At 46.1% G+C, this 25,192-nt stretch overlaps 1 protein-coding gene across 5 annotated transcripts in view; it reads right to left on the bottom strand.

The window, feature by feature from the left end:
* The window catches only part of VTI1A (vesicle transport through interaction with t-SNAREs 1A), a 335,162-nt gene that overhangs the window by 12,486 nt on the left and 297,484 nt on the right, over positions 1 to 25,192 (bottom strand). The window contains exon 9 of one of the 5 annotated variants that reach the window (XM_037132892.2): positions 16,066 to 17,506. The exons of the other annotated variants lie outside the window; for them this stretch is intronic. Within the exon in view, the coding sequence (XP_036988787.2) occupies positions 17,482 to 17,506 (25 nt within the window). The 3' untranslated portion in view covers positions 16,066 to 17,481. Of the gene's footprint in view, positions 1 to 16,065; positions 17,507 to 25,192 lie in introns of those variants that run through there. 5 annotated transcript variants of the gene reach the window in all.

Here is a 25,192-nt window from a genome sequence, read left to right as displayed (position 1 = left end):
AAAAGACTCTAAGGAACCATGTCAGTAAGGTACTTACCTGTACAAAAACACCTGGGGAAAAGTGAAAAAGAGACTTGGGAAGAAAAGGACAAGATTAAGAAGTAAGTGTCAAGCTTGCAGCTCAGGCTGTGAAACTGTCATCTGTCACTGGGGCTCACGCTCCGTGATGCTGGGAGAAAACGTTACATTTGCTCCGTATTTAATAAAAAAAAAAAAAGATGGAAATATGGAAATGAGAAACAATACAAAGTACCCGAGTGCCTCATAGGCTTTGGTTGGTGGGCTCTCCCCTCCAGAGACTCCAACCCCCTCAGCTCTGGCTTTGCCAAATGCTGATGTGGAACTGGAAACTCAGAAGGAGAATCGGAGTGGAGACCCGCTCCGGGGTGCCTGCCGAGAGCTTCTGATGAAGTTGTTTCATCATTTGTTATCTCATTCTGAGAAAAGTGGTTAAACATCAGAATGCTTTGTTGAGACTTTCAGTGGGAACTGAGGTCAAACAGCCTCGCCCACACTCATCTCACAGAACCGACCGCACAAAAATAGAGAGTGGTTGGCGGTCTAGCTGGCTGTCCGCTTGGCTGAGACCCTACAGCAAACCCTACCTACCCGGCCTCCAAATTTCAGGCACGGAGAGGTCTGCTGTCTTAGGCTAGACACAAATCACTGGACTGGGCCTCCGTCCATAGGAAGAACTAGGTGGGACCAGCCAGGTGCCCGGTGTAACAGAGACCCCTCCCTCCTACTTCACATCTCGGAGAGGGAATCTTTGCAGGACGTTTGCAGCCTTTCCCAGCTTCTGGATGAGTTTCTTTCTTGGAAGAATGAAGACACCTTTGGGGTTTCAGTCGGATTCCTCCTCGCCCACCCCCTTCTTGCCTAAACCTAAATGGATGGATGGAGACCATCGCATTAGACAGGCCCACTCCCTTTTGCCCCCTGGAAGGACTAGCTCCCTCTCTTCCTGACAGGTTACAAAATGATCACATTTGCTGACACGTCTTCCGCAAAACTGCTTTAGTGCCTGTGTCCACTTCCCTGGAAGGAGATGAATGACCCGCTCGGTCCTCATTCATCACGCACGGCTCAGCTAAGATCTGTCTCGTTTATTTCTTCCCTTCCCCACTGGAAAGGCTGTGCCCGACATTAATTCTTCTGCGATGACAGCTAATTCAGACTTAACAGGCCATATTTACTCAGGAGGCAGGAAGATTCTCCACCCCCAAAATAAATAAATAAGAGCAGGACTTCACGGCTCGTTAGAGGGGGGCTAATTATGAACACTGATCAGCGCTAGTTGGTAGCTTGATTGAAAACCCAAATTGATTTTTTCCCCTTTTCTCTGGAAGGGGCAGAAGTCTGCAGAACTGTGCCGGCACATCCTGTTTGCCCACGTCACTGTCACAATCTCTATTTACCACAGTCACCCGCATCAGACTTGCAAAGGAAATCAGCAAAATTGAAACTCAGCAGTGAACAGATTAAAGGCATGAAAACTCTTTAAAATTCTGCCTTAAGTGCTATTCGGTAGCATGTCTCTTGGTTGACAACCGTTTTATTTGTGGGTTGAGGGCCCCAAGGCCGCCACGATGCTCGTTTATAAAGGATTAACTGTGGATGTTACTTGTTTAATCTGAGGCATGGTTAGGAAGACAAACGCACAGGAAGCCGAAATTCTCGGCTCTTCTGCGGCCTCCCTAATTGGGCTCCCCTCATCTCAAGGCAAAGAGGGGTACACTTCACCCACGATCTTCCCTAACAGCTTATATCTTTAGTTCACTCAACGGACAACCCATCCCAAGGCAGGCGACCTCACCGCTGGGTCACGGGCAATCAGAAAGACTGAATTGCCCACTCCCTCCTTGGTAGGTCCACAGTCACCTCTCCAGCCCCAGTGCACGGCACAGTCACTGACACATAGATCTGTCCAAAGAATGATAATGAAAGAGTACAGCCCCCTTAACTGTCGTCTTTCCATTCAAGGAAGAATGAAGACCTGTGCAAATGAATTTGCAGGAAAATCTCAGGGAGTCTGCGTAGAAAAGGCTGAAGTTAAAAGCTGAAGTAAACTTGCAAAGATGGAGCTTCCTGCCATTATGCATTCTTAGAGCAGTACTGGGTCTTCTCCGGAAGCTGGGAGAAGGGAGGGTTCTCTTGCCAACACATACCTCAGGACAGAGCATCTGCCTTCAAACCAATGGCTGGTAGATATTTGGGACAAAGGGTTTAGAAGACGAAAAGCGAGTTGGAGCTGAGAGTGGGAAGGAGGCTTGACTTGGGCCGGGCCACTGACCCAGGTATGGATCTCAAAGGTGTTGGGTAAATACAGCACCTGTAAGAATGAGAACAATGAGCGGCTGGGGCCCTTGAGTAGACAGGACTGAGCCAATCTGGGGGATAGGGAGGAAAAAGGTTGGCATTGGCGGGCCCCATCTGTGAGGAAGCCCGAGTACAGTCAGAGTCAGGAGCTGCTGGCAGGTACCGCTGTGGGCAAAGCAGAATTTGGAGAGAAAGGAATGCAGAGTTTGGAGAGAATCAGAAAAATAGCAGGGAAGAGAAGTTCCCAGTTAGTGAGCCAGAGAAGGGACTTCAGGAAGGCCCCAAACAGCTTTCTCCTTAACTTTGGGTGGTGGGGGTGGTGGGGGTGGTGGGGGTGGTGGGTGGGATTTCTGTTCAATAGGTATGCAGCAAGCAGTCTTAATCTCCCTTTTGAAAATGCAAAGTGTGTTTACCCAGTAAATAATTTAAGAAAGAATATACACTTGAAAGAAGACATCCATTGAACCAGCCAGGCTAAATTGCCTCCAGGCAAAAACTTGTGCATTTGCATGCTGCATTCTATTAAGTGAGCACACTGTGGCTTTAAAAGAATGCAGAGCCAAATTAAAAGGAATGTGGGCCCGAAACATCAAGGATTCTCCAAGTTTACATTATGAATCACAGTGCTGTTGATACAAGATGAATTAACCATTTACTTTGAGGCTGAACTCACAAAGTACTATTGAAAATACCGATCCTGTGCAGGGAACCGGGAAGGGGCCATCTTTCCATTGCGGTCTCTTTCCCCTCTGGAAACAAGCTGCTGGGGAGGCGGCCGGAATCGCAGAAGACTGGTTAACGCACAGTAGGCCGGGGCTGCACCTGGCTCAGTTCTCAGTTCTCACTGGAGGAGCCCAGGAATTGGAGAATGCCTTCCCGGCATTTGCCCATACCCAGTTCCCTACCTCTGGGCACAGACTGCCTTCACCCATCCCTTGCTGTTAGTTGTGGCCATGGGACTTGTTCCAGTCAATGAAATGTGAGCCGAGGGTTTCACCTCCAGCCACCTCTTCCCATGCTTTTCTGACTCAGGAGGCTGTAGGTCCCAGGAATGCATGGGACCTACAGGATGGTGGAGGTCCCTTCTGTATGAATCCTGGAGTTATCACATGAAGGGCCATCTCCCTGGAGATTCACCCGGACTCGCTGTGGATGTGTATTAAGCCAATGAGATCTGGGGGTTGTTTGTTACCACTGCATGAGGCAAGCCATCCTGAGTGATACACTACTGCCCCCACTCCCTTCTCCGACAAGACGGGGTGTGTGGCCAAGCCAAGTGAGGCTCTGGTTTAATGTATTCCAGAAGTCAAGGTATGAGGAGAGTTGACAAGAAGACTCTCCTTTAAGAAACAGGCTTGATTTTCAAAAGCTGGGTCCTCTTCAGTCCACACGTGGTCGTAATGCCTCACCGAAGACCATGGACTGTCCCGTAGCTGTAATCAATGCCACTGTGTGCTGATGAATGATGGTATCTCATGTGCTGTTTCAGAAGGCTCAGTGAGGCACTCTGCTTCCCAAGTACGGCAGATATATATATATGTTGGTTACATTCATTTATTCATTCCAAACATTTGACTCAAGCCTTTCTCCAGGGGTAGAGCTGTGACCTAGGCTAAGATGGTCAGTGTGTTCCACGCCCATGGCCACAGGACTGGAGCAGGCATGTGACTTCACCCAGTCCAACAGAGAGCATCTCAGAAGCTTTGACTGCAATTATGGGTCATCTGGACCATGCGGCGTATGGATGTTAGGCCTGGATCTGCTGCAGCCATTTTGTTCCCATGAGGAAAATCAGTCTGAGGAAGAAAATGACCCACGGATGACAGCAGATTGACCGGATGGCGGAGAAAGAGGAAGCTCACTCCCGAAGACACGGTGAGCCTTTGTATCAAACCACCTTCCCCTTGAACTTTCAGTCCTTTGAGAAATAAATTAACTCTATTTTTCAAGTCAGTGAGTCAGGTTTTCTGTTACTTACTACCAAAAAGCATTTTTAGGTGGATTCGCCCTGATTCCAAAATGAAGTTGTGGATCTCTTTTCTCCACCTCTTCCAAGCAGAATTTCCTGACCACGCCCCTCTCTCACTCCTGTATGTCCCTGTGCATCTCTCTTACTACTCCACTTACCATAGTTTCATGATTTTGTGTTTCTATGCAGGGTTCTCCAATAAAAAGTGGACCTCCTGGGGCCTGAATTCCCCTTGCATTCTCCGTGCCCCAAGCAATACTTGAGGAATGCACGAATGAGGGACTCTACCTGCGTGGGCTTCCTGAAGGCCCACGCAGTTCTCTTCCTGATTTCCAAGGGCTGCTGTAGACAAGCACAGCTTTAGGAGTCCGCTATTAGCCACCTCCTATTAAGGATGCCAGCAGTGTTCAAACCCTTTTACAAGCCTGCATTCATTAGCTGGAGAGTGCATGACATGCTACACGTTCAGTGCCCCGTCCTGGACATACTTTCCCTGCCTGGCCGACCAGGCCTGAATAATGATGCCCACCTTTGGGTTCTGCCGGAGCAGCAACAGTAGGCAGGACAATTAGCAGCCATGAGAGCATGAGATGAATTCTGTGCAAAGGAACCTGTACCTTTCTCTCTGGAAACGTCCCCAAAACAAGGGCCCAGAGAAAGACTCCCCAAGGTCCCTATCCAATTCAATGTTAGTTGAAAGAAATAAAAACAGGAGTAAGAGAAGGTGGGTCATTGTTATCAGCCTCTAACACTAACTTTAATTTGAAGCATTGTTTTCAGAGGGGGGCATCTCTGAGCTAGAGCTGGTTAGTGGGGTTAGTATACCATCTGGTAACGCCCAACCAGGGCCTTATGTAGTTCCTGCATCTTTGGGAGGAGTGCTCAACCTCACCCCAGGAATTCAAGGGGAGGGGACTGCCCCATTCTGTGATGTCACAGGTGGGCATGCGACCCAGGCAGGTCCACCTCCTGACAGCTCTCTATCCCCTGCACAGCCATTTGATCAGGAATCCGCCCGCCACCCAAGCCAGAGGGAGTCCTCTGAGTTTTCCTAGAAAATCAAGAAGAAGGTCCTCTCTTTACTGGGACTGACTGAGAAAAAAATGGGGACTTAGCTGCTGGGGGCCATTCTCACTGCCATGCAGGGGCACCTGCCTGCAGGACGCCAGCGCAGAGCAACGGAACCCAGAGATGGAAAAAGAGAGATCCCCAAAGGCATCGTCTGAGCCCCTGGATCCCGCTGTGTGCCTCATACCTGAAGTCACATTTGAACTTGCCAGTTATAGGAGCCAGGCAACCCGGCATTCCAAGCAAAGCTCCTGAGATTCACTCTACTGGACTGGCTTAAGTGGCACGACTGCTGCCGAGTCTGGTGGGGACTTCTCTCTGACTTTCACCTGTACTCATGGTACTGAACTGAACAGGGTCTCCCTCCAAATACATGTCCAAGTGGGACCTTGGAATGTGACCTTATTTGAAAATAGGGTCTTTGCAGATGTAAGTCGTTAAGGATCTTGAGATAAAATCACCTGGATGTAGGGTGGTCCCTAGATCCAATGACTGGTGTCCTTATAAGAAGAGAGGACACAGAGACTCAGAGAAGAAGGCCAGGTGGTGTCAGAAGCAGAGATTGGAGTGGTGCTGCCACAAGCCAAGGAATGCCCTGGAGACCAGAGCTGTAAGGGGCAACGAAGGGTCCTTCCCAGAGCCTTTGGAGGGAGCTTGGCCCTGCCGACTCCTTGGTTTCAGACTCCAAGCCTCCAGACCTATGAGAGAAAGCCTTTCTGTTTTATGTTGAAGTCCTAACCCCCAGTAGCTCAGGATGTGACCCTATTTGGAAACAGGGTCCTAACGTGAGGCATACTGACATAGAGTAGTCCCCTAATCCACTGAGACTAGTCCCCTAACCCACTGAGACTAGAACAAGGCCCTAGTTCTTGGTGCTGTGTTACTGCAGCCCTAGGACACAGACACACAGAGTTCCAGCATCCAGAGCAGGATGTGGACCTGGCTGTCTTGGTCTTCAGGGGGCTGCTCTCCAGGTCTCCACCTGCTGCCCCGCTGCTGCATCACACGGTTACTGCAGATCTGTACAAAGGACAGGAGCGTGCCGGCCTGATGCTGTGGAAGCTTTGCAGACAGCTGTGGGCTGACAGGCTTCAGGAGCTGTTGGTTCTTTCATTTTAGAATGAGGATTTCCAGCCTCGAGCAGAGCAGGCCGCTGCCCAAAGCTGTGAGAGAGGAGGGAACTGAGGGGGCACGTCCTGCAAGACTCCTGCCTCTGGGATACGGCATTTAAAGTAGGAAGGAAACCAGACTGAACTATCTCTGGGCCAAATTACCCAGCCACCTCCACCATTAACGGTCTGCGTTAACTGACCTAGTTTAGGAGTAGTCAGTTATCCAGGGGGGCCTGTGGAAATAGGGCACGGGAGAGGTAAGGTTTGGGCGGTGGTGAAATGAGCATGCTCTCCAGCAAGGAACCGAGGACGCAGGACCCAGTACCTGAGCCCCAGCACACCTGGGTTAGGTCCTGATAGAGGACAGAGAAGGTTTATCCCCTTCCCAAAAGTCTGTGTAGTTTAACAGGGATCAGCAACCTTTTTCTGTAAAGGACCAGGTTGAAAATGCATTCATTGCCTAGGACCGCCATCTCACCATTCTGGAGGCCAGAGGTCTGAGACGGAAGCGTCCGCAGGGATGGTTCCTCCTGAGGGCGATGAGGGAAGAATCTGATCCAGCCTCTCTCCCAGCTCCTGGTGGCTTGCTGGGAGCAAGCAACCTCCAAGATGTTCTTGGAGGTTGCTTGGCTAGGGAAGCATCACCCCAGTCTTTGCTTTCATCCTTACATGGCATTTGCCCTGTGTGTGCACCCTTGCCTAAATTTCCTCTTTTAATAAGGACACGAGTCTCAGTGGATTAGGGGACTACTCTACGTCAGTATGCCTCATGTTAGGACCCTGTTTCCAAACAGGGTCACATCCTGAGCTACGGGGGGTTAGGACTTCAACATAAAATTTGGGAGAGGGGAGTGGGGAGAAAACAACATGATTCAACCCATAACAGTAAATATTCTAGGCTTTGTGAAAGCTACAACCCTTGTTGCAACTCTACAGCTTTGTCCTTGTACAAAAGCAGCTGTGGACAATATGTCAGTGAGGGAATAAGACTGTGTTTTAATAAAACTTTATTCACAGATACTAAGATTTGAGTTTCCTATAATTTTTACACATCTACAAATATTCTTCTTCTGATCTTTTTTTAACCATTTAAAAATGCAAAAGCCATTTTTATCCTGCGGGCCATACAAAAATAGTGAGAGGGACTGGGACCTGCCAGCTATGGTCCGCCCACCTGGTCTGAAAGCTAACAGCTCTCTGAGGCAGGCCCTGCTGTGCGGGAGAACGTGGTGGTCCTCGCACTGCGTGGCAGGTCTGGGCGTGGCAAGTCCCTCTGAAGAGAAAAGGCGACCTGGAGTCTCTGTCCTGTGGGAGCTTTGGTGTCACAATGAGCAATCAATTACAGAAGGCTGACAACAAAGGCCGCAATCAGAGTTAACGCCAACACCAGGGCAATTTGCTGTGTGCCCACAATCCTAGATTTGCCCAGGGTGACCTGGAGCAAGTCACTCCATGACTCTTGAGTTTCAGTTTTTCCCCAAGCAGGACCAGCCAGCTCACCACCCGCCCCGGGGAGAAGAGGATTAGCTCATTAGAGATTATAAAGCCCTTTGAAAACATAAAGCCCTTTGCCACATGTGTGCAGTTGGCAAATCATTCTGTGAAAGGAGATGACATTTCGGGAAAGGTGAGAGGCAGGAGGAAAGTTGTCAGAGGCTGAGAAGCTGCCTGGGAAACTTCCTGCGCTGGCAGGGAAGGGGCAGGTGGGGGTCCTGGAAGCGGCTGCCATCCCAGGCTTCCCAGGTTTCGTGTTCCTACAGGCCAGTGTCTATCTGGGCCTCACGGGGACACCCACCCCAGCAGGGCTGAGCCTTCTGTCTGAGGTGGTGGCATAAACATCAAAGCAAAGGCAGGAAGACCACTGGCTGGCGCGGGGAGCCCTTCCCAGCCTGGGAAGGCAGCCAGCAAGGACCTGTCAGAGCGCAGAGAAAGGTCCGATGGGTTTTGGTTGGGGATCTGTAGTTACACTGTGCTCCACACTGCCGAGCACACACATCGAATTCCAGCCCGGGGAACAGGGCTACCGTCACTCTTCAGTATGGACTTGGGGATGGCAGGGGCCTGGACAGTGGCGTTGTGGGAGCCCAGGCTTTCAAGGGGGATCAAGGCTGCTCGCTTCAACCACAGGGGCTTGGGAAGAACTTGAGGAGAATTAAATAATGGCGCTCTGGAAACGCCAGGTATACTGATCCCTCCTGGGCTCACAGACACTGGAGGTGGAAGGAAAGGCCTCCACGCCCGCCCTTCTCCAGATTGTTGGTTTTAGAATTGCCCCCCCCCCCAGAGGTGAAAGGGAGGTGCCCAAAGTCAACCATGTGGGGTGTGGCCCGGTCTTCAGACCCACAGGCCCCTTGTTTCACTGCCATTCTCTTGAGGTTTCTATTTATTTATTTTCAGAGAGAGGAGCAGAGAGGGAGGAAGAGAGGGAGAGAAACATCGATGTGAGGGACAAACAGGGATCCACTGCCTCTCTGTGCTCCGACCCGGAAGCGAATCTGCGACCCAGGCATGTGCCCTGAGCAGGAATCAAGTCTGTTGCCTTTCACTTTGTGGCATGATGGCCAACCCACGGAGCAGCACGGGTCAGGGCTCGTCCTCACTCCTACCTGAGGGCCAGTGCCACGAGGGCAATGGCACACAATGGCGATCAGAACCTGGGAACTGGCTGCTCCCAGGGACCCGGCTCAGCAACACCAAGGGACACAACCCAAAACCTAGCAGAAGCCTCCACCTGTTCCTGGGCGCAGCCCAGTCTCACGTCTGTGTCAAATGCAGGGGGCTGAGGCACGAAAACAGGAGCAGAGAAGGCGGCACGTTCCTGGGAGCAAGATGGCTCGGTTTAAAGGACTCTCATTTCCTCTGAGACCACGTCTTTCCTCCTGCTTCAGTGCTCACGTACGCTGTTGTTTACGGAGTGGTGGTGAAGTAGATGGCAGGTATGGTCACTCATGTCCCTATTTGGTCATTGGAAGTGTATGCCCTTTCCTATGAAATCACTCTTACTGGGCAAAACGGAAGTGGATAAACCTCTATTTACAAAGAAAAAGCCCCAAGGCAAGAACTAGAAAGGTTTGTGAGCCCCGGAACTAGAACATCCCACCCAACTCTACTGACCGGTGACCCTCCTGGGCCTCTACAGTGTGGGGCCCATGGCGACAGCAGCAATGATAACAGTGACTTTGATGACAACGGCGGAGCAACACCACACCAGCAGCTCCTATTTACTGGGTTTTTACTCTGGGTCATGTACTATTCTGGCATTTTCTACACTTTGTTGAACCTGCACAGCAATCCTAAAAGTGGAGACTATTATCACCCTCTTTCACAGAGGAGTTGCTGGAAGACCCGACCCCCATGCCAGCCTCATCTTGCATCCCCAAAGGACACACGCATCCTAAGGTGGTTACTTATCTAACTGGCATGTCTGATGTTCCCTAGCAGGTTCTCCCGGGTCATCTGAAGGGCGAGTCTCTGACAGCTTCATCTTTACAGTCTTCTCCATAAACTATACAGTGATGGGGTGGGTTCATTTTTGTCAAAGTACACAACACTGATTAACCAAGGTCAGCTCTTCCCAGTGCCTAGTGTAAACACACGGCAAGTTACTAAGAAAATACTCATTTTTATTCAGAAGCACGTTTCATCAGCTCTCTTCAGTCACGGGCACGGTGGCCGTGTCCTTTCGGCCTCTGTCTTTTAGCTGAACACGTGATCACCTGATCCCTCACCAGATTTGGGGGCAGAGAGAATGACAATCATCCTCTGGGGGCAGCTCACCAGGGACCACCCATTTCCCAGTGACCTTGTACCACATGGTTTTCTGTTATGTCTACATCAGCCAGTGTATAGATGAGGGGTACACCACAGAAGGACTCTGGATCTGCTGAAGGTTAATTTAACGCATCTGTTGGAACAGAGTGGTAGGCGGAAAAGAAAATCACACTTCCTATGTGATGTTGGACTAAAGGTCTTAATACAATTATATTGTACCATCCATACAATACAATGAAGGAGTCTCTCCCATGTATTCTCTGGGTGGGGTGTGGACAGTGATGTGGAACTTCTAGATAGTCTTAAAAAGACAGGGTGTTTTTTTCTACTGCATCCGTGAAGCTATTTCACCTTAACAGTGAACCTGATTTATTAGGACACAGACTTGGTGGCTCAGGCCCACCCAGGGACAAGGTGCGGCCCACTCCAGATGTGGCCTTGGCGATGTTCTCGGGGCAGGCAGGCCACCACTGGAGTGCAGGCCAGGGGGACCCCCTTCCTGAGCCCCGGTTTCGGGTGCTTCTCCCCCTCCCCCCCTCCTGCTGGGTGCCCTGAGGGAGGGTCTCCATTCTCACTAAATCCTTCCCCTGGGTTATAAAGCAGCCCTGAACCAGGCAGCCCCCCAGCTCCTCCCTGGCTGAGGGCTCCTCCCTCCCTCCACCTTGCAGAGAAGCTATGAAGTACACTTGGGCAGAAGCTGTTCAGACCCCTTCGTTCTGGTGCTAACGGCCGGGTCCCAAGGCAGGTCTGCCACACACCGGCTGTGCAAACCTTAAGCGAGTTACTTCATTACTTCCCTGAGATTATGTACTTTGAGTCTTTTATGGTGAAAACGTTCTTTATTTTGTGGTGTGATGGCGGTAGTGGATGTTTTCTTCCCAATGTCCTTACTTGGACATTGGAAAGGGACTGCTTCCTTGGAAATTATTCTCTTACTTAGCAAAATAAAGTGAACAATCCTCCTTTAGTCCTCTGTTTACAAAAGAAATACAAAAGTGCCAACACAAGGAATCTGAAAGTTCCAAAGAACCAATGCTTCGGTTTCTACATCAGAAAAATGGGGCTAATAATAGCGTGCCTCGGTCAGTGAATTCCATTAATAAATAAATGAGTTAATTCAACAACACGAAGTGCTTAGATCGTCAGTGCTTGGCAATAGTAACTGCTCGGTATAATAATCATGATCACTCCACTCCTGTAATTACTCACTGATTTCCCCACAATGAGCTCTGAAAGTACTACTTGTTTGGCCACCCCCGCCCCTGCAGACAGCCCCCCGCCGCAGGAGCCTGGGCCTGGAAAGCCTGCAGATTCCTGCAGGACACCTCCTGGGGCTGGGCCTGATCAGCTTGCCTTGTGGGGTCCAGACTGAGCCACTCTCCTGGAAGCCCCACTTTCAGCAGCTACTCAGCGACTGAGGTACCCAGGAAGGCAGCGGCAGCCCTTCCCTGCTGTGTCAGTTTCCCTGGGGACACCCCTTGACAGCCAAGAGGCCTCTGTGCATCTCGGCTGGTTAAGGTCACATTGGTGCAGACACCACTGCCTGGGCTTTTGTGATGGGCTCTAATGTTATGTCCCCACAAGATCTGACATTAGATACTTATCTCCTAATAGCCATGGATTTATACATGTGTTCATTCCTGATGTCAGAGGGAATAAAAGATTTTGGCAGATGTTTACCGGCCATCTGTGTCTCTGTCAACTCTTGAGGGATGTGGTGACGTATTCTAGATGGTAACATGGGCACCTCTCTCTCTCGTCTGCACTTGGTTCCGTGGCAAGCAGAATGGGATATGGCCCAACTCGTCGCCCCACTGGGCTGGTCCTGGGCGGCAGCTCCTCCGATCCCTCTCTTGTCCCTTCGTTACTTTGCAGCAGAGGTTCACTCCTGCCGCCTGGCCAGCAATGTCAGCTCCACCGTGCTCCTGATAGGCAGGCCCACGTGCTTCCGGCTTCCACCAGGTGGCCCTGGACCTGGGTCCTGGGGACACCACTCCTCCCTCTGTCCCCCAGTCCACTGGAGGGGCTTTCTGCAGATGCTGGGCTTCCCTGTTCTCCTGGATGAAGACTGCACGAGACACCCAGTGGCGTGTGCACTGTTGGCTTGAACGTATGACTTTGCTCCCACAGCCTTTTACCTTCAACTGACGTTACATACAGGCGAACGTGGGTTAGAAAGGCCTTCTCTGCAGGCTTAGTTGACTCGTGGTTCTCTGGGCAAGGTGACAATCAGACAGCAGGATGCCCAGGTGAGGCCACGTCACCTGCAGGCCTGGGAATGTGTATTTCTTCTAACTGAGGAAGGAAATCCTTCAGGGAGGAGCGGGGACATCTAGGCTGAAGGCTGTAGACATCAGTTGAGAGGCTAGGTGAATGGGGACTGCTGCATCTTTTTCTAAATTGGGGGGCTGCTCTGATTGCTGTTGGGGCTCAAAGCGGGCCCAGTGCAGCCAGATCTCCTGCTTTGTCAAGAGAAGCCAAGAGTTGTGTTCTTTCTGTGAACTCTCCCAAGTTTTCAGTATTGGAAACTTAGTAAAAGTTTTCCAAAACACTGCGTGGCCAAACCAAGCACATCTGTGGGTGGGTCTTCAGTGTGTGACCTCTGCCTAGTGATTAAGGAGCAAATGGAAAGGAAGGTGAACGCATCTCTGCCCTGCTGTACCCGAGATTCCCTTGGTGAAGGGAACGGCCCAGAATTCCTGACCCGGCGAGATGCTGAAGTTCGGTGCTGTGAGCACCAGTAACCAGAGTCCACACTGACTGCATCCTGCTTAGCCCATAACCGATTTCTAGCCATGGGATCAAAGGCCGGGGAGAGGTCAACAGAAGTCCTGACCCAGCTTATGTAAGCCTTTGGGCCCTCTCACAAGGTGATGAAAAGCACAGAAATAGGTCTGGGCTGTATGTACATTTGCACATCCGCAGCCCCTTGACCTTCACGGCCCAACTGGCGATTCTCAAGGAGTATGGTGTGCATCTTCTAGGCAATGCCTTATGAGCCAAGAGGCCTGTGATGGGAAATTGAGGGGTGTCTATTGGAGGGTGAGTGACAAAGAGGGGGTTGCAGGATTGCCTCTACTTCTAGTCTGTTGAGCGATCTTGTGACAAACAAGTAAACATGTCTCAGTTTCCCCCTCCCAAAAATGGGAGTAAATATATGTGACCCAAGCATCCTTGGGAAGGAATACTAGGGACCATATCTGTGGACTAGAGAAAAATAAAGGTAATAAATTGCCAAGGAGTAGAGCGGCCTTTGAATACTTGCTCAGGTCCTTTATTTAGCTGTAAAAATGAGAAAAACCAACCCTAATTTAGGAGGGATCTTGAGGGGGAACTGAGCTAAAACACAAAGAAGGAGCCATGTTTTTTCTCTGTCATTCTGTGGAAGTACTGGCCTCAGGCTACCTGGTCTTAATTTCACGAGCGGATGGTGAATTCCAACTCTGAACTGGCTCCCAGACAACATGAGGGCACCTAATTACAATACAAGCTAGTATCACTCCAGGTCGTTGTCAGAGGTGACAACCTCAAAGTCCCCCTGTTGAACACTCATTAGAAATCCAGCTGAGAATGTTGGTCAAGGAGCCTAAGAACAAGGTCCATCTCTCCTGAAGATACTAGTGTCCCGCTAGGAGCGCCGGAGGCCCCAGAGTCCGCAGTGTGCCACGTGGTTTGGGTTTGCGCATGCGCTCTAAGCTGTGCTGGGAGCAATGCCACCAGCCTACCCAGGGGGACAGGAAGAGATGGCCCGGTGGAACTCATATTCCCTGTAAGGCTGCTCTTGAACATGTTTATTCCCCTGCCCAGCTGGTATTCCTGCCATGACTTTCCCAGGAAGGCACCCTCTCCCACTGGACAGGCAAAAGAGTTGTGTTTTTATCTTACAGGCCGTTGACGTGTAACTGAAGCCATCTCCCTCTTCAAATCTGTTGCCTGGAAACCTAGAGCCGTGCATCCATGGCCCACCTCTCTCCAGTGGATGGACAGGCCAGCCCACAGTTTGTGCACTAACCTTACTCCTGACTGCATTTCATAGACAGAAAATCTATTGTTTTGTACATATTTTGGTAAATTGCTACAAATCCTTTTTGGGCCAAGACAGGTTTATACGCAGGCACCGAAGATCTAAGAAAACAGAAAGAATTCACACCCGCCTGGCATGGCTACCTTTGTGATTCTGGCTTTATGTTTCTTTCCCTCTTATCCCCAAACAATTCTGTACTATGTGATACTTGGAAAGGCGAGTTTGCACGTTTACCAAAACAACAGGATATTTCCATTTTCCCCCCTTGACTCTCCTTTCATGGCCAGCATGGGGTGATTTCCAGAAGAAACCCAAACTTGGAACTGGGGGCTGCTGGGCTTCTCCCACAGCTAAATACAGTGAATGGCGGGGCCCCCTTTGTTTGGGAGATTTACAGCAATTGTCTTAACAACCACAGGCTTCTTTTGTGAGAGCTGAAGGCGTTCCCAGCAACTGTGGGCTGCAGATACGCCAGCCGAAATGTTGCCACGGTCATGGGCCTTCCTTGAACAATCTAAAGCATATTTCTCTCCATATATACTTGGTTTCTTAGATGCCTTAAAGCCTGGGAAACAATCATAGCTGAGGCCACTGCCTGAGATGGCACTAAAAGAACCTACTCGGAGACAGATAAAAATAATGAGAATCTTTCTGTCAGGAAAGATTTAGAAAATATCACGGGCATTATTAAAATTTAATTTTTTACTTGGCTTTTTGGTTCCCCTTTCCGGTGATAATGAGCAGGACTGCACACCTCCGCCTCGCTAGCACTTGTTTTCTGCAATAAAGTCAGCCTTCCAGTCGGAAGACATTTCAGACAACAGTTCTGACTGCTATAGGCTTGTTTTTCACCCTGCGCTGTGCTTTGAGTCTTCCTATAAAAACCGGTTCATGAGATAATTTTCCACAAGGCCAATGAAACTAATAAAAATCAATTTCACCCAACTGGTTCAGAGAAGTCTTGGGATAAGCCAAAGCAGAACGCAAAAAAATGGAAACAGAAAGAAAGAAAGAATCAATGTATTCACTAAAGGTTGACTTGATAGAGAACTATCAAATTAGCTGACTGGAGATGCCTGGCTACGGAATTTTCCTTTCAGCGTGAACAGAATACCTTTTAAGGCGGCAGGAGATACTCGGGTGTAGTAAGTTTGAGTTGCCCAGCTCCGGGTGACAACGCGGCCGACTTGGGGCCTGACAGACGGTGGCCTCTGCTAAAGTCTTGTCCAGACCCTCTTTGCATGACAGAGAAGCTGGTTTTGTGAATGGGTGGGACGAGTTTTACACGATTTGCTCCAAGGCCACAAGATCAGTGAGTTACAGAGTCATCAGCACATTTCGGTACCTCGGGTTCCTGGCACAGCATCACTGAGCCTCCACCAGGACCACCCGTCTTGGCCCCTGCTGGGGTTTCCTGTCCATGGAAGCAGGATGACCAAGGGGCATCTCTTTTATCAGCTGGAAATGAGAGCAGAGTGTGGGGACACGCGGAACACATTCTCTGAACACATGCCTTCACTGCCACCTCCATTTCCCTAGTTCAGGACAGAGTTGAGCCTAAAAACAAATGACAAGAGTTGGCATACGAGAAGGAAAAAAAAAAGACTCAAAGGAAATGTAGCCAAGTGTTAACAGTGTTTGTATTTGGGTGGTGGGTTGTTTATTTTTCCGTGTTTATGTATTTCTTAATTTTCTTAAAGTGCACATTGTTACATATATAATTATTACTTTAAATAATGTGGAGCTAAGAATTGAGTACATTGGAAAAAAATTTATTCATAATACTATATGAAAGTGAAAGGGAATGTGTGAGAAAAATAAGAACAATGGTAACATTTATTTTATTATCTATTTTTGTGCCTTATTCTATCTTGAGTGTGTCACAGATATTCTGTTATTTCATCCTCGGAAGCAACGTATAGCAAAGGTATCAGTGCGCGCATTTTCCCTGGGGGAGACCGAGGCGTACAGAGGTTCATCTGCCCAGGATCCAGCTAGTCAGTGGCAGTTAAGAGGAGGCCCTACTTCAGAGACCGTGTGCTGGACGTGGCGGGAAGAGAAACGGCTGGTGTCAGGTGCATCTTATGTTCTAGCTCACTTTGCATTTGTGAACAAAGCCAGAGGGAACATCCTCCCCCGACTCCAACTTACAGATTCTTCTGAAGTTCAACTTAGATCATGCAGATGAAAACAGAAAATGCAAACTTCTGCTCAAAGGTATGGGATAAGACGATAACATGTTATATAACATTGGTGAGTTAAGAGTTCGCACAAATGCCAGTTGGATACTGATAATTAAATATATATACACACTAAAATAGAATTAATGCTAAAACCATATGGAGCAAATGTGTTCTTGAGGATTTGGAGGCATAAGAAGACCTTGTCCTATCCTGGTTGTTGTTAAGACCACCAATTTTCTTGAGCATAATATATTAGTCAAAAAGTAAAGGTTGCAAAGAACAAGTATATTATGATCCAATTTTGCCAAAAGAAAAATACTTATATAAGCTTAAAACAAAAATTGGAAACATATGCATTGAAATGATGGTAATGACTGTGTGTAGGTGTGAGGGTCATGATTTTTAAAAAATCTATGATTCACAGCATTTTCCAGATTTTGGGCGGGGGGGGTAATAATTATGCACTGTTTTACAAACAGAAAAAAACAAACCAAAACAAAACTATTCAGCCTCTACCTCCCTATACAAAAACATCTTCTTCTTCCTTGGATAAGACTGTAAAATAAATTCCAAGCTTTCTGGTAGCTTGACTTCTGGTGAAATAAAAGTTTACTTGAAATGCATTTCTGATCACAAACAAGGAGTGGAGACACTCCAATTTTTTTTACACAAGTTGGGCTCAGTCTGCTGAGGGCTCCTGTCACATGCAACCTGATTGAAAATCAGCAGAGGTCGTGAAACAGGTGACTACGCAGTGCGCTTGGAGAGAAAAGAGACTACCACGCCGGGCTGCCAACATATCGGGACAGTAGTGCTGGGTCCAAGTCCTAGAATGACCCAGTTATTCACACGGTGGCTTCAGAAGGGGACCTGTGCCTCCTACTGGAGCTCACAACCAGTAAGTGGCCTAGCAGAAAAGTGCAACCCTGTTTGGAAAAAGAAGGCCAAGTTCCTATTTCCAGCAGTGCCACCAAGGAAGCTATTTTTAAGTATCTAATTGCATTTGTAGCATCTGGCATTCTGCACACTCCATTTTTATGACTTCAACATGATACATGTTCTGCAAGACAAACAAACAAAAGGGAGATTAACTGTGGGACACTGGAGTCATGTTGGATATTCCCAGAACAGAAATATTACAATATGTCCTGGAGATTATTCCAGGGCCAAATAAAACATTCCCCAATGTATAGAATCTTGGACAGGGGACTACTTGGCAGGCGCGGAGAAGAGGGATTTACTTCATTTATTAGGCCAGTACACAGCCCCAGATGCTAACACGCACTGATAGGAAACGCCAGCATTTCAACTTAAATCAAGACTATACAGCCCGTAACATCGACACTTTGCCTTTCAGCAGATCACGGACAGCATAAATCTGGATTTCTTGTACTAATTGGGGAGGTTTTTCTAATTTGCTTGCGGTGTCTGCCTTGCGTGGAGCTAATCTTCCTCCGGTTGCCTCCTAACGCAGTCTCGAGTAATCCGCTTACTCCTGGTCTGTCCGCAGTACTTTGTATCAAATCACAAGTGCTTCCTCCACACAGCCACAGCCAAGGGCAGCCCGGCCCTGTGCTGTGTGTGACAGCGACTGCAGAGGCTTCCGCGGAGGCGAGGCAAGAAACGAGGGTGCAGCGAGGCTTTTGAAGGCGTGAGAGTGATGCAGTGCCTGCTAACTGCACTACTTAACAACGGAAAGCATAATCCGATCACTGTTTTGAAAAGACTGAGACAGATAATTGTGCTTTCTCAGACAGGCAGGCAAAATATTGTAGGGTGCTCACCACCAGCCTATGTAATTATTACTATCAACACATCCAAAGTCAGCTCAAGAAAAACGTTTTTTTCTAAATATAGCATCCTGCTCCTGCCCCTTTGAAAGGCTCGAGGAAGCATTTAAGGACACACAGCCAGGAGGCTTCATTGATAAAGGGCGGGCAGTGCCCTTCAGGGGTATCACAGCCCTTAGCTTGACTCACTTTTAATGCATTAGCATTTAAAAAAAATTTGGGGGGGGAGAGGAAATGTTTGAATTTTCATTAAGTAGAAGAGCCTGGAATGCTAATGCTGGTAAAAGATGCTGTGAGTGCAAGTGTGTGCACGACCGCCCCGACACACAAGAGCAGTGTTGGGTTGTGGTGCAGAGTAAGGGGTAGAGTGTGGGGCTGAGGCTGCAGTCTGGCTCCCGTCCCAGATGGGCTTGCCTGTGGGGCCTGAGGCAGGACACTGTCTCCTTCCGGGCCCCCATTTCCTTGTCTGCAACATGTTGGGGGTGGAGGTTTGCAAAGAAGGACTAGGGGATTTCGAAGATTCCCTTGGCTACTCAGAAGTCTACGATTGTTAATTGAAAGGTGCTTGTTCTTTTTCTTATGTGCGTATCTATTCTAAACAAGCAAACCTTATCTGTTTCTTTGCAACACATCGTATTTGAAAAATGGTTTGCTCACAATTCAGAGGTTACCGAGGGGGGAAAAAGTTCTATTGTTTAATCTTACTTTATAGGAGTTTGTTCTTTTATTAGAGAACAGACCCCGAGCAGTAATCAGTAAGGTATACATACCCAAAGTGGGGGCGGGGGAGGAGGTGAAGGAAGACAGGCCGTCTGCAAGTGCCTTGTGGAAATGTATAAAACAAGCAGTGAGATAGTCCTTTGCCAAACACTGTCATAAATTTTTTATTTGGCAGCTAACATTCTCACTCGTTTTCTTGGCAGCAATTGGGACCTTTAGCAAGAAAGGTGCAGGAGAAAAATACCTTGTTTAGAGATGTTTTCAATACTTTCTGGGATTTTTCAGAACTTCTGCCTGCAGCACATTTTTACAACTACGGTCTCTGATCACCTGATGAGTGGGTGGTGGGGTTTAAGCTTCTTTTCTTTTTGGACAAAAAAAGAATATATATAGAGAAAGCGAACAAGCAGTGCTACCCCCTCTGGCCTTCCACGGCTCCATCCTTCTCACTTTGGTGGTAGGTGTATCTGATATCCATGCTTAGTCTTCTCTGTCGAGACAAACAAACTGAAAGTAATATCAGAATGCATCTTTTGTTGGGCCTGATTTGATCTGTATTGCATTCCCAGATGACAGAGATAAAGGAAGGTGAAACAAGCCAATGACTAGCCCATCCTTCTTCAACAGTTCTGCCCCAAACAGATCCCACCGCTTGCCTTTGGGTCACTCGATGCACAAAGAGCTGCCCCAGATCGAAGATGCTGTAAGCACTTGAAGATGAGACCTTGGCAGTCAAACTGTCCACAGTGGAATGAGGGGAATGAAAGCTTCTGGAAGTGGTCATTACACATCTCAAGGAATCTCAGGCACCGAAAGCTCTTTGAGTAGGAGGGCTTGGAATTCTGGGAAATAAGTGGCCAAATCCACAAGGAGTCAAGGATGAGATCTTTCATTACAACCATATCCTAAAGACTTTATAGAAAGTCTTTGTACAGACTGGCAAGATCCCCCTACCAGGGGTCTTCCAGCTATGAGTAAAGAAGTTGGCAGGTTACTCCCTCCACAAGTATAAAACTGAACAGTTGTTCAAACAACCCTTTCAGGGCTCTGGATAATGACCGAAGGCAAGAAACAAATTGTGAAGTGTTTATTCATAGAAAGCTGGCAGAACTTCAGGTAAGAACATCCCCACCTCACCCCCCAGCTTAGTTGGCTAGAATGATGGTTTTACCAGGGCAGGGCTGCCAGAGAAGACTGACTTGATTTTAGAGCAGAGGGCGAAAACCCATGCCCAGTATCACTGTCAGTAAAAGTAGACAACTTGGCAGGGAAATGAATGGGGGAAAATCTACAGTTCTGCTCATCTGAGGTTGTAGTGCCAGTTGGGGTAAGTCATAGACTAACCAAAAAATGTGATGGGGAGATCCTGGAAGTTGGAGAGCCACAGAAGTGACAGATAAGCTCTCTGTACATCTCTTGTCAACTGGTATAAAATATGTGCATGTGCTGGGAAGACCTGAGAGACCCCATTGAAAAGTCAAAGTCAAGGCAGGCTTGAGAAGTGACTGAACTTTGAATGTGCTCCTCAACACACATACAAATCACTTGGCACCTTATAGGGTGAAGGTTGGGTTTTTTTTTTTTTTAGATTTTATTTATTCATTTTTAGAGAGAGGGAGAAAGAAAGGAAGAGAAATATCAATGTGTGGTTACCTCTTGTGTGCCCCGTACTAGGTACCTGGCCCACAACCCAGGTGTGTGCCCTGACTGGGAATTGAACTGGTGACCCTTTGGTTTGCAGCCCACACTCAATCCACTGAGTTATACCAACCAGGGTGGTTGAAGGTTTTTGAGTACAACCTCTGCTCAATCATTGGCTGGCCACTAAGCTATACACACAAAGGAACAAGCCCCTAAGAAGCCAAGCTCATAAAATAAAAATAACTAAAAAAAACTGCAAGGGAGATAGATCATGTAGATCAGGAAAGATACTTAAAAATATCAAAGCCTGAGTGTTACAATATATTATCTAAAATGTCTAGTTTTCAACAATAATTATGAGTTGTCAAAAAAAGAGAAAAAGTGAAAAAGTGTGATTTATAATAAGGAAAGAAAAACATTCAGTACGGTCTGATTCTGAGTGGTTCTGATGTTGGATTTAGCAAAGACTTCAAAGCAGTTATTATAAATACATAGCAAAGAGTTTAAGAAAATTGTGCTTAAAGAATTAAAAGAAATTATCATGATGATATCTCAATAAATAAGGAACCTCAACAGAGAAAGAGGAACTGTAAAAAATCATAAAGCCTAAAAAATACAACAGATGAAATGAAGAGGAATCATTTGTTAATAGAAATTGTCCAGTTTCGAGAAGACAAAGAAAAAAAGATTGAAGAAAAATGAGCAGAGCCTCAGAGACCAGTGCAACAATAACAAGCATACCAGTAATGAGAGTCCCAGAAAGAGAAAGTTAGGGAGAAAGTAGCAGAAAAATATCTTTGAAGAAATAATGGCAGGAAGAGGAAATCTTGAGAGCAGAAAGACAAAAATATCTCATTATGTACAGACAAGCAACAGTATGGCTAATGGCTGACTTCTCAGCAGAAACAATGGAAGGAGAAGACAGTGGAATGAAAAATTCCAAGTGGTTAAAGGGTGGGGGTTGAGGGAAGCCATCTACCAAGAATTCTACATCTAGCAATACCATCCATTGAAAATGCAGGCAATATAGTGACATTTCTAGATAAGCAAAGAATGAGAAAATTTTCTTTTGTTGGCAGACTTGTCTTACAATAAATACTAAATGACATCACTCAAGCTGAAAAGAAATGACACTGGATGGTGACTCAGATATACAAAAAGAAATGAAGAACACTGAAAATGGGAAATAAAAAAATCTATGTATTTTCTCTTTTCTTTCCTTAATTTCTTTAGAAAGAAACACAAAAGTGGATACAGAGAACAGTATGGGGATTGTCAGAGGGAAGTGAGAGTGGGAGGAGGTAGGAGAGGTAAAGGAGGGATAAATGGTGATGGAAGGAGACTTGACTTGGGGTGGTGAACACATAATACAATAAACACATGATGTATGTATAACTGTTCACTTGGAACCTGTATAATTTTATTAACCAATGTCACCCCAATACTTTCAATAAAGATTGCTTAAGCAATAATAATAATAATTCAATATTATTGAATTTATGACATATATAGATATGACAATTACGATACAAATGAATAGAGAAGAAATTGACTGCATTGTAATCAAGTTGTTATATTTATTAGAACTAAGTTGGTTATAAGCCAAAGTAGACCGTGGAAAGTTAGAATATACAGCATACGGCACAAATAACACCCCTTTTTAATTACAAAATCATAAGCATGCAATTCTGTAATATAACAATATCACACTCAAGCACACCATATGATATTTTAGGTGAAATGTTCAAATTAAAACTAAATTATTACACCCACATTATTACCCTACCAACCACATTCAAGCAGGTATAATTACTTCTGTTGGACTCCATATATTGTAATTCCTAGAGCAAAGACTAAGAAAACAACAATAACATATGTAGTTTAAAAAATTAGCAGATGAATTAAACTGGTATAATAAAAATGTCTGTTTTATAAAAGAAAGTAGAAAAGAAGAAACAGAGAAAAACACATGAGACATATAGAAAACAAATAGCAAAATGGCAGACATAAATACAACAAGATAAAAAATCATACAAATGTTACTGGACTAAATAGTTCAATCAAACGACAGATTGTCAGACCGGATGAAAGAGACCCAACTTTATGCTATCTGCAAAAGACATACTTTAGATTAAAAAACACATATAGGTTGAAAGTTAAAAGGTAGAAATATTTTTACCATAAAAACAGTAGACATAAGTGAGTTGGAGTGTCTATACTGATATCGGACAATGAACTTTAGGACAAGAAATATTCCCCAAGACAAAGAGGGATATTTCAGAAATATAAAAGGGTCAATGAATCAGGAAGATACGGCAAATACAATATAAATATATATATACACACTTAACAACCGAATTCAGAAATACACTAAGCCAAAACCAACAGAGGAAAGGGGAAATAGAAAGTTAAATAATTATACTTGGAGATTTCACTACTGCACATTAAAAAAAAACTGATAGAATAACTATACAGAAAGTCAGTTAAAGACCTAGAGGACTTCAACACTATCAGCCAACTTGACCTAATTAACATTTATAGGACACCCTACTTAATGACAGCAGAATACACATTCTTTTCAAAAGCATATGGAATGTTTCCCTGCATAGACCATATGTGGGTCATGAAACAAGTCTCAATAAACTGAAAAGACCTGAAATCATAAAAAGTATGTTCTCACAACAAGATTACAGTAGAAATCAACAACAAAAGAAAGTAATTTGGGAAATCACCAAGTATTAGAAAATTAAGTAAAACACTTAAAATAAACCCATGAGTCAAACAAGAAATTCTAATGGAAATTAGATATTTTGGATGAATGAAAATGAAACAACTATCAACATTTGTGGGATGCAAGCAAAGCAGAACTTAGTGGGAAATTTATTTGCTTAATTTGGAAAAGAGTTTCAATTCAATAATTTCAGCAACCACATTAAGAGATTAGAAAAAGAGCAAATTAAGCCCAACACAAGCAGAAAAAAGGGAAGTAAGGCTTAGGTCAGAAATCAATGAGAGAGGAAAGAGAAAACAATAGAGAAAAATCAATGAAACCAAAAATTGGCTTTTGAAAAGATCAACAAAACTAAAAGACTTTTAGCTAGAATGACCAAGAAAAGAAAAAAAGAGAAAATTGCCAACATCAAGAATGAAAGAAGAACCTCACCAATTTAACGAAAATGAAAACAATGATAAGAGAATATTCTGAACAATTTTATGTCAAAAAATTAGACAATTTAGGTGAGATGGACAAATTCCTAGAAATACACATATAATCAAAACCATCTCAAGAAGACACAGAGAAGCAGAATAGACCTATAACAAATAAGTTGGATTAGTAATGAAAAATCTTCCCACAAGATTTTTAGGTCCAGCAGGTGGCTGAAAGAAACTATCACATACAGCAAACCCTCACTTAACACTGGCACTAGATTCTATGACTTTGTGTGAAATCATATTTAACAGAACCAATTTACCACAGTCTAATTGGCGTCAAGAGTTAAGTTCCTACAGTTTTCTTAACTAATTGGAGTCAAGAGTTAAGTTCCTACAGTATCTCAGCAACATTATAATAAAACAACAAACAATGCTGAATGAACCTGCGGTATTTAAACAGAAAATAATACCGGTCCTACATAAACTTTCAGGAAATAAAGAAAAGAATGCTCCCCAACCCATTCTACAAGGCCAGTGTTACTCCAGTTAAAAAGCTAATCAAAGGCATCATGACAAATATCCATCGTGAACAGAAGATACCAAAATGCTACATAAATGTTATCAAACTGAATCCAGCAACACAGATGAAACACCAGGACCAAGTGGGATTTACCCTAGTAATGCAAGGTTGGTTGAAATATGAAAAACTATCAATGCAATACACTACCTTAATAGACTAAAGGACAGAATTCACAGGGTCATCTTATTCGACACAGAAAAAATATCTGCCAAATACACCTATTCATGACAGAAACTCTCCATAAACTTAATCTGGTAAAGGGCATCTATGAAAAACCTGCAGCTGACATTGTACTTAACCATGGGGCCAAGCTGTTTCCCCCAGCTATCAAAATTGCAGATGCACTGTGGAGAAAGTGCTCGGGAACCACAAAAGCAAAACAGTTTAAGAGAACAGCTAGTAACCTGAAGTTAGTAAGGAATTTACAGTAAAACCTTCGAGCCATTGCGAAAACACTGACAAGGCAGACATATTTGGGTCAACTTATGCTAAAAGGCCTGACTAGGCAGCCCCCAGACAATGGACGATGACACAGTAGGGGGGTAAGAACGTGAACCCTGGCGCCCGCCTGCCCACTGCCTGGGTTTGATCCTGGCTCTGTGCCACTCCCTGGCTGTGTGGCCTGGACAGAGTCCTTACCTCTCTGGGCCTAGGGATAAGAATGCCTACCTTACAGGGCTGTAGTAAGGATTAAATGAGATAAACCAGATGAAGTGATCAGCGCACAGTGATTGCTATAAAAGTAAAGGGCTGTGATCGCCTCTGCAAGCATTCCCGGGTGTGGCTTTGAAACAGGGTCAGTAAACTCTAGAGCTGCCTCGGCTGGGGAGGGGCTCCTTTGGTCCCTGGGCTCACAAAGCCT

Source organism: Artibeus jamaicensis, unplaced genomic scaffold (assembly GCF_021234435.1).
Source record: "Artibeus jamaicensis isolate MK-2021 breed Jamaican fruit bat unplaced genomic scaffold, CSHL_Jam_final contig_490, whole genome shotgun sequence".
Taxonomy (NCBI): domain Eukaryota; kingdom Metazoa; phylum Chordata; class Mammalia; order Chiroptera; family Phyllostomidae; genus Artibeus; species Artibeus jamaicensis.
The sequence above is the reverse complement of the archived record's forward strand: the minus strand, read 5'-3'. Positions and strand labels throughout refer to the sequence as shown.